The 10,013-nt window shown below is 49.9% G+C and overlaps 1 protein-coding gene across 1 annotated transcript in view; it reads left to right on the forward strand.

Moving 5' to 3' along the window:
• Positions 1-9,562, forward strand: part of HAPLN4 (hyaluronan and proteoglycan link protein 4) — a 124,822-nt gene extending 115,260 nt beyond the window's left edge. Inside the window, exons 6-8 of the mRNA XM_058163126.1 lie at positions 7,894-8,178; positions 8,480-8,637; positions 9,413-9,562. Coding sequence (XP_058019109.1) covers positions 7,894-8,178; positions 8,480-8,637; positions 9,413-9,562 — 593 coding nt within the window. The remainder of the gene's footprint in view (positions 1-7,893; positions 8,179-8,479; positions 8,638-9,412) is intronic.
• The last annotated feature ends 451 nt before the right edge of the window (positions 9,563-10,013 follow it).

A 10,013-nucleotide genomic window follows, 5' to 3' on the forward strand; every position in this document is an offset into this window, starting at 1 on the left:
TCTATTCTATTCTAACAACAGAGTTGGAAGGGACCTTGGGGGCCTTCTAGTCCAACCCCCTGCCCAGGCAGGAAACCCTACACTATCTCAGTCAGATGGTTATCCAACATTTTCTTAAAAATTTCCAGTGTTGGAGCACCCACAACTTCTGAAGGCAAGTCGTTCCACTTATTAATTGTTCTAACTGTCAGGAAATTTCTCCTTAGTTCTAAGTTGCTTCTTTCTTTGATCAGTTTCCACCCATTGCTTCTTGTTCTACCCTCAGGTGCTTTGGAGAACAGCCCGACTCCCTCTTCTTTGTGGCAGCCCCTAAGATATTGGAACACAGCTATCATGTCTCCCCTAGTCCTTCTGTCCCTGATAACTTTGCCCCTCAATGGCTTCTCACCTTGGATTGTTCTTCGCTTGACTGACCTCTGGACAGAGGTAGTCCTCGATTTACGGCCATAATGGAGCCTTCTCAATATGGTCATGTTACGATGGCCATAAAATGGGTCACCAACGTTACCAACCCAATATTATGACCTGTTTTGAAGCAGTTGTTAAAAGGGACCCATTGTTCGTTAGTGACGTTTTTGCCAAAAATCAGAAAAAAAATGCTGGGTTTAGGCAAAAATAATAAATGGTGGATAAAAAGGTAAAGGTTCCCCTCGCACATATGTGCTAGTCGTTGCCGACTCTAGGGGGCGGTGCTCATCTCCGTTTCAAAGCCGAAGAGCCAGCGCTGTCCGAAGACGTCTCCGTGGTCATGTGGCCGGCATGACTCAACGCCAAAGGCGCACGGAACGCTGTTACCTTCCCATCAAAGGTGGTCCCTATTTTTTCTACTTGCATTTTTACGTGCTTTCGAAACTGCTAGGTTGGCAGAAGCTGGGACAAGTAACAGGAGCTCACCCTGTTACACAGCAGCACTAGGGATTCGAACTGCTGAGCTGCTGACCTTTTGATCAACAATCTCAACCTCCTAGCCCCTGAGCCACCGTGTCCCCATAATCCACCAAAATGATGGATACATGGTTGTAAATGCATGTTAGGGGATTGAAGGCTAAAACATACGATGAATGGTTGCAGGAACTGGGCATGGCTAGTCTAAGGAAGAGAAGGACTAGGGGAGACATGATAGCAGTCTTCCCAATTCCAATGTTTGCGGGGCTGCCACAGAGAGGGGGTGGTTTAACCTATTTTCCAAAGCACCTGAAGGCCAGACAAGGAATAATGGATGGAAACTGAGCAAGGAGAGATTCAACCTGGAAATAAGGAGAAATTTTCTAACAGTGAGAACTCTGACTTGCCTTCAGAGCCAATGCAATCCTAAATTGCATTAACAGAGGGATACAATCAATATCAAGGGAAGTAGTAATACCATTCTATAAAGCCTTAGTAAGACCACACCTAGAGTACTGCATCCAGTTTTGGTCACCACACTATAAAAAAGGTGTTGAGACTCTAGAATAGAGTGCAGAGAAGACCAACCAAGATGATTAGGGGACTGGAGGCTAAAACATATGATGAACGGTTGCAGGAACTGGGCATGGCTAGTCTAGGGAAGAGAAGGACCAGGGGAGACATGATAGCAGTCTTCCAATAATTGAGGGGCTGCCACAGAGAGGAAGGGGGTCAACCTATTTTCCAAGGCACCTGAAGGCCAGACAAGGAATAATGGATGGAAACTGAGCAAGGAGAGATTCAGCCTGGAAATAAGGAGAAATTTTCTGACAGTGAGAACTCTGACTTGCCTTCAGAGCCAATGCAATCCTAAATTGCATTAACAGAGGGATACAATCAAGATCAAGGGAAGTACTAATACCATTCTATAAAGCCTTAGTAAGACCACACCTAGAGTACTGCATCCAGTTTTGGTCACCACACTATAAAAAAGGGGTTGAGACTCTAGAATAGAGTGCAGAGAAGACCAACCAAGATGATTAGGGGACTGGAGGCTAAAACATACGACGAACAGTTGCAGGAACTGGGCATGGCTAGTCTAGGGAAGAGAAGGACCAGGGGAGACATGATAGCAGTCTTCCAATAATTGAGGGGCTGCCACAGAGAGGAAGGGGGTCAACCTATTTTCCAAGGCACCTGAAGGCCAGACAAGGAATAATGGATGGAAACTGATCAAGGAGAGATTCAACCTAGAAATAAGGAGGAACATTTTGACCGTGAGAACAATCAACCCATGGAACAGAAGTTGCCTTCGGAAACTGTGAGAGCTTCATCACTGGAGGCTTTCAAGAAGAGATTGGACTGCCATTTGTCAGAAATGGTGTAGGGTCTCCTGCTTGGGTGGGGGGTTGGACTAGATGACCTACAAGGTCCCTTCCAACTCTGTTAATCTGTTAAATCTGGTTGATGAGTGCCCAAAATGCAGTCATGTGACCATGGGGCCATTGGAACTTCAGAATAAAGTAGTCCATTGTAACTTTGGGTCCATTATAACTTTGAGTGCTTGCTAAGTAACCGGTCATAAGTTGAGGATTACCTATAACTAGGTTGCTAACCTTGGTGATGAACACTGGGAGAACGGCAGGGACTCAATAATGTCACCACCAAGGGTAGATTGAAAATTTCGACTCTTTATGGTCATTGTTTATTTATTTATTTAATTTATTTATTTAATCAAATTTTTATACCGCCCTATCTCCCGAAGGACTCAGGGCGGTTTACAGCCTGATAAAAATACAAATATAATACAAGATAAAACACTAATTAAAAAACTTATTTAAATAGGCCAAAATTTAAAATTACAATTAAAATGATAAAAGCCCATTAAAACTAAATTCAAAATTAAAATTCTAGTCCAGTCCTGCACAAATAAATAGATGTGTTTTAAGCTTGCGGCGGAAGGTTTGAAGGTCAGGAAGTTGGCGGAGTCCTGGGGGAAGTTCATTCCAGAGGGTGGGAGCCCCCACAGAGAAGGCCCTTCCCCTGGGTGTCGCCAGTTGGCACTGCCTGGCGGACGGCACCCTAAGGAGTCCCTCCCTGTGAGAGCGCACGGGTCGGTGGGAGGCAATCGGTGGCAGCAGACGGTCCCAAAAATAGCCTGGCCCTAAGTCATGGAGCGCTTTGAAGATAGTTACCAACACCTTGAAGCGCACCCAGAAGGCCACAGGCAGCCAGTGCAGTCTGCACAGGAGTGGTGTCACATGGGAGCCACGAGGGGCTCCCTCTATCACCCGCGCAGCCGCATTCTGGACTAACTGGAGCCTCCGGGTGCTCCTCAAGGGAAGCCCCATGTAGAGAGCATTGCAGTAATCCAGGCGAGGCGTCACGAGGCGTGGTGACCATGCATAGGGCATCCCGGTCCAGGAAGGGGCGCAACTGGCGAACCAGGCGAACCTGGTAAAAAGCTCTCCTGGAGACGGCCGTCAAATGGTCTTCAAAGGACAGCCATCCATCCAGGAGAACGCCCAAGTTGCGCACCCTTTCCATTGGGGCCAATGACTCGCCCCCAACAGTCAGCCGCAATTGCAGCTGACTGTACCGGGGTGCTGGCATCCACAGCCACTCTGTCTTGGAGGGATTGAGCTTGAGCCTGTTTCTCCCCATCCAGACCTGTACGGCCTCCAGACACCGGGACAGCACTTGATAACCGTTGGGGTGGCCCGTGGAAAAGTACAGCTGAGTATCATCAGCATACAGTTGGTAACTCACACCGAAACCACTGATGATCTCACCCAGCGGCTTCATATAGATGTTGAACAGGAGGCGAGAGAATCGACCCCGCGGCACCCCACAAGTGAGGCGCCCGGGCCGACCTCTGCCCCCCTGTCAACACCGTCTGCGACCGATCAGAGAGATAGGAGGAGAACCACCGATAAACGGTGCCTCCCACCCCCAATCCCTCCAACCTGTGCAGCAGGATACCATGGTCGATGGTATCAAAAGCCGCTGAGAGATCTAATAGGACCAAGGCAGAGGAATAACCCCTATCCCTGGCCCTCCAGAGATCATCCACCAACACGACCAAAGCCATCTCAGTGCTGTATCCGGGCCAAAAGCCGGACTGGAACGGGTCTAGATAGACAGTTTCATCCAGGTGTAAGGGAAACTGATATGCCACCACACTCTCTACAACCTTCGCCGCGAAGCGAAGGTTGGAGACCGGACGCTAATTACCTAAAACAGCTGGGTCCAGGGAAGGCTTCTTGAGGAGAGGTCTCACCACCGCCTCTTTCAAGGCGGCAGGGAAGACCCCCTCCAGCAAAGAAGCATTCGTAATCCCCTGGAACCAGCCTCGTGTCACCTCCTGAGTGGCCAGTACCAACCAGGAGGGGCACGGGTCCAGTAAACATGTGGTGGCGTTCAACCTACCCAGCAACCTGTCCATGTCCTCGGGAGCCACAGGGTCAAACTCATCCCAAACAGTCTCAACAAGACAGCTCTCTGACATCTCACCTGGATCCACCCAATTTTGATCCAAGCCTCCCGCTGAACGATTTTATCGTATAGATAACCACTAAACTCCTCGGCACGCCCCTGCAACGGGTCATCCCGCCTCCCCTGTTGAAGGAGAGAGCGAGTCACCCAAACAGGGCGGCCGGGCGGTTATCTGCCGACGCAATGAGGGAGGAGACGAGCAACGCCTCGCTTCCTCAGTGCCACTAGGTAGGTCCTATTATATGACCTAACTAGTGTCCGATCAGCCTCGAACGACTGGACCTCCAGGAACTCTCTAGGCGTCTTCTCCGCGCTTCATCTCCCTCAGCCCCTCGGAGAACCAAGGAGCTGGTTGAGACCTGCGCCGGGTCAGAGGCCGCAAAGGCACGACACGGTCTAGAGCCCCAGCCGCGGCAAGTTCCCAAGCCGCGACTAGTTCTTCAGCCGAGCCGTGAGCCAGACCTCAGGAAATGGCCCAAGCTCCGTCCGAACCTCTCCGGTCCATCAGGCGCCTGGGACGGAACCATCGTATTGGTTCCGTCTCCCTGCGGTGTTGAGTGGCGGTCCGAAAGTCCAGACGAAGGAGAGAGTGATCTGACCAAGGCAGAGGAACAGCCCCTATCCCTGGCCCTCCAGAGATCATCAACCAACGCGACCAAAGCCGTCTCCGTGCTGTATCCGGGCCGAAAGCCAGACTGGAACGGGTCTAGATAGACAGTTTCATCCAGGTACCGGTGTAATTGACGTGCCACCACACTCTCTACAACCTTCGCCACAAAGCGAAGGTTGGAGACCGGACGATAATTACCTAAAACAGCTGGGTCCAGGGAAGGCTTCTTGAGGAGAGGTCTCACCACTGCCTCTTTCAAGGCGGCAGGGAAGACCCCCTCCAGCAAAGAAGCATTCGTAATCCCCTGGAGCCAGCCTCGTGTCACCTCCTGTGTGGCCAGCACCAACCAGGAGGGGCACGGGTCCAGTAAACATGTGGTGGCATTCAACCTCTCCAATAACCTGTCCATGTCCTCGGGAGCCACAGGGTCAAACTCATCCCAAACAGTCTCAACAAGACAGCTCTCCGACCTCTCATCTGGATCCACCCAATTTTGATCCAAGCCCTCCCGAAGCTGAACGATTTTATCGTATAGATAACCACTAAACTCCTCGGCACGTCCCTGCAACGGGTCATCCCGCTCCCCCTGTTGAAGGAGAGAGCGAGTCACCCGAAACAGGGCGGCCGGGCAGTTATCTGCCGACGCAATGAGGGAGGAGACGTAGCAACGTCTCGCTTCCCTCAGTGCCACTAGGTAGGTCCTATTATATGACCTAACTAGTGTCCGATCAGCCTCCGAACGACTGGACCTCCAGGAACTCTCTAGGCGTCTTCTCCGGCGTTTCATCTCCCTCAGCCCCTCGGAGAACCAAGGGGCTGGTTGAGACCTGCGCCGGGTCAGAGGCCGCAAAGGCACGACACAGTCTAGAGCCCCAGCCGCGGCAAGTTCCCAAGCCGCGACTAGTTCTTCAGCCGAGCCGTGAGCCAGACCCTCAGGAAATAGCCCAAGCTCCGTCCGGAACCTCTCCGGGTCCATCAGGCGCCTGGGACGGAACCATTGTATTGGTTCCGTCTCCCTGCGGTGTTGAGCGGCGGTCCGAAAGTCCAGACGAAGGAGAGAGTGATCTGACCATGACAAAGGTTCAGTGACTAAATCTCTCAAGTCCAGATCCTTCAACCACTGTCCAGAGATAAAAATCAGATCCAGCATGCCTCCCCCAATGTGAGTAGGGCCATCAACTACTTGAGTCAGATCCAAGGCCGTCATGGAAGCCATGAACTCCCGAGCTGCTGTCGATGACATGCCGGCCAATGGCAAGTTAAAGTCCCCCATGACCATAAGTCTGGGGGTCTCAACTGCCACTCCAGCAAGCACCTCCAGGAGCTCGGGTAGGGCTGCTGTCACGCAGCAAGGAGCCAGGTACGTGACAAACAAGCCCATCTGACACCTATGACCCCACCTCACAAAGAGGGATTCACAGCCGGCAATCTGAGGCACAATGGTCTCCCTCGGCTCTAGACTTTCTTTAATAACAACCGCCACCCCCCCACCCCTACTTTGGGCCCTCGGTCGATGAAATGCTCGGAAACCCAGTGGGCACATTTCAACAAGGGTCATGCCCCCTTCTGTGCCCAACCAGGTTTCTGTAACGCCCATAAGGTCCGCGGCACCCCCCTGAATAAGATCACAGATTAGGGGGGCCTTATTGACCACGGACCGTGCGTTGCACAACTTCAACCAGAGGCCTAGGCTCTGAGGGTCTTGACCATCCGGGGAACGGGAAAAGTCTGTTGAGGTTGGGTATCTAAAAGACATTTGGCTGAAGTTTTACCAACCCGAGTCCTACGTGGGGGAGGGACTTCGGGACCCAATTATAGGTAGTCCTCAACTTTCGACCACAACAGAGCCCAACATTTCCGTTGCTAAGGGAGACAATTGTTAAATGAATTTTGCCCCAGTTTACGGCCTTTCTTGCCACAGTTGCTAAGTGAATCAATGCAGTTGTTAAATTAGCAAGAAGGTTATTAAATAAATCTGGCTTCCCCCTTGTCTTCGCTTATTGGAAGGTCACAAAAGGGGATCGCGTGACTCCAGGACATTGGAAACATCATAAACATATGTCAGTTGACAAGCGTCCAAATTTTGATCATGTAACTGTGGGGATCCTGCAATGGTCTAAATCAGGGGTCTTCAACCTTGGTCCCTTTAAGACTTGTGGACTTCAACTCCCAGAGTCCCTCAGCCAGCAAAGGGACCAAGGTTGGAGATCCCTGGTCTAAATAGGGTGACAAACGGCCATAAGTTACTTTTTTCAGTACCGTCAAAACTTCGGTCAGTAAAGCCTCTTGTGGCTCAGGCTGCTAATGCACTCTGTTATTAACAGCAGCTGCCTGCAATTACTGCAGGTTCTAGTCCCACCAGGCCCAAGGTTGACTCAGCCTTCCATCCTTTATAAGGTAGGTAAAATGAGGACCCAGATTGTTGGGGGCAATAAGTTGACTTTGTATATAAGTATACAAATAGGATGAAGACTATTGCTAACATAGTGTAAGCCGCCCTGAGTCTTCGGAGAAGGGCGGGATATAAATGTAAATAAAATAAATAAATAAAAAATAAACAAATGGTTGTAAGTTGAGGATTAAAGGGACCACATATATGCTGCATATCACAGGACAGGAAAAGCCTAACCAATCACCCTTTTTCTGTTTCTTTTTTTTTAATAAAAGTTTTTTCTTTTTTTCTTTTAAGACATAACACATAAACATAGAAGCATTTTCAATCCAATTGCTGTGTGTCGGTGGGGTGATTACATAGCTCTTGTGCACCTTCAACTTAGAAACATTCTTAATTAATCTAACATTATGTTATCTCCTTCTAGTATCTAGCCTTTTAATTAACCAATGTCTATAGCCTTTATACCGATCGCTCTTTTTCTGATGTTTCTCCTCCCGATCTCTTCCAGGCAAAGTCTTCTTCCTCAAAACCTACCGCAAACTCAGCTTCCCCGAAGCCGTCTTGGCCTGCAAGCGAAACGGAGCTATGGTGGCCAAGGTGGGCCAGCTCTACGCCGCTTGGAAGATCCAGCTCTTGGACAAATGCGAGGCCGGCTGGGTTGGGGACGGAAGCGTCCGCTACCCCATCGTCAACCCCAGGTCGCGCTGTGGGGGCCGGGAACCCGGCGTTCGCAACCTGGGCTTCCCCGACAAGAAATACAAACTCTTTGGGGTCTATTGCTTCAAAGAGGCTGGTGAGGAGAAGTCCCCGAAAAAGGACAAGGATGCTCCAGCAAGATGGAAAGCTTTCCATGTATAAATAGAAACGGGAGGAGGGGGAGCCAAAAGCTCACCGCCTCTGTTTTATTTGCTGTTCGAGCCACGGAGATTTGTCTCCATCTTCTCTTTTAGGCGAATTGTTATTTGTGTCCCCCCCAAAAAAAGGGGGGGGGAATGGCAGTTTGGTTGTGTAGTCCTCAACTGAAAAGGAAGGACGGCCGCTTCCACAGCAATTCAGCTGGAACGTCCTAGAATTTTTGGAAACCTTTTTGGAAGGTCTCGGCATGTGCTGCATCACCACCCGGCTGGAGCTGACCCTGCTGATCCTTGCCTGCTCATCTGAATCTTCTTCAGCATCTCGGAAGAAGAAAAGCGCTGCTTTAGCCTTTCGCATTGGCTGCTCCATTGCTGATGATGCTACTTTGGGACTCATGGTGAGAGTCTAGAGGGAACCTTGAGTTACTTGGAGCAGAGTGAACTGGCAAAGGGCTACATTTTGCAACTCGTCCGCCATACCCTGAGCCACATTTTTGGGGGAGACTGAGAATTCTCTGTTTTCTTGCACGATCTGGAGAGCTGCGGTATCCCAAAAGTGAGTTGAAAAATCCAGAAAAGGAGGATCCCCTTCTTCTCTCCAGCAACTTCATCCTGAGCTTCATCAGGATGAGAGCTTCTCACTGGAAGCTTTCAAGAAGAGACTGGATTGCCATCTGTCAAAAATGATGTAGGGTCTGCTTGGGCAGGAGTTTGGACTAGATCAGGGGTCAGCAACCTGCGACTCTGGAGCCGCATGTGGCTCTTTCACCCCTCTGCTGCGGCTCCCTGTCACTCAAAATATGCATCACAACCGCCAATGTGTGACACTCGCCAGCATGCGATTTATTGAGCTTTTCAACCCCCGGTAGGCCAACTATGGAGAAATCCAGGAAAAGAAAAGTTTCAGAAGAAAACAGAACATTTAATTCAACTACATATGCTAGTTTTGTGGCTGCTCAAGAAATAGTCAGTCATGGGAAGGGTTTTGTGGCTCCCGGTGTTTTCTTTTCTGTGGGATATGAGTCCAAACGGCTCTTTGAGTGTTTAAGGTTGCAGACCCCTGGACTAGAAGACCTACAAGGTCCCTTCCAACTCTGTTAAATCTATCTGTAACTTTTGAAGGCGTTGACTACAGCAGAGAAGCCAGATTTCTCTCCTTTGCTCTCCTCCAAGTTTTCCGTTGTCCTGCTTTCTCATGTTGCAACCACCGGCTCTTGGTTGAAAGCCCTCCTCCCAGCCTGTCCTGTTTCGAGCCACAAAGCTGAAATCTCGCGGGTGAGCCAACTCTCCCGTCAGCCAGTGGTTGTGGGAGCTGGACCGTAAAGACTTGGTCCTCTCCATCGGTATGTCTGCTTTGCTTGCACTGCCTCTGTAAACCATCTTGTACTCAGATGATGCTCTGAATAAAAACCTGTGTGTAACGTGTTGGGATAAGGGTGGATTTTGGACCCAAATGGCAGTCCTCACTCAGGGTTTGCGAACAGTGGCAAAAAAAATTAATTGAAAGATAGTAATCCAACAGTGGTTTGGAGCAGAGGGAGAAAACTGGGAGGGCTGAGCCAGGCTCGCGGCTACCAATATGGACTGCAAAGATCCTGATCAGTGTTTCTCAGCTCTGGCAAACTTAAGAAGTGGAGTCCTTGATGCTGTCTGAGCTTGGCTGTTTGCTTTCAGAGTTTGAAAGCACTGCAAGCAAACCAGGTAACATCCCAGTGCAATTGAATTTATACTGGTATTCATATTTCCCTGAAAATAAGACATCTCCTGCTAATAA

The sequence above is a fragment of the Ahaetulla prasina genome, chromosome 1, assembly GCF_028640845.1.
Source record: "Ahaetulla prasina isolate Xishuangbanna chromosome 1, ASM2864084v1, whole genome shotgun sequence".
Lineage (NCBI taxonomy): Eukaryota > Metazoa > Chordata > Lepidosauria > Squamata > Colubridae > Ahaetulla > Ahaetulla prasina.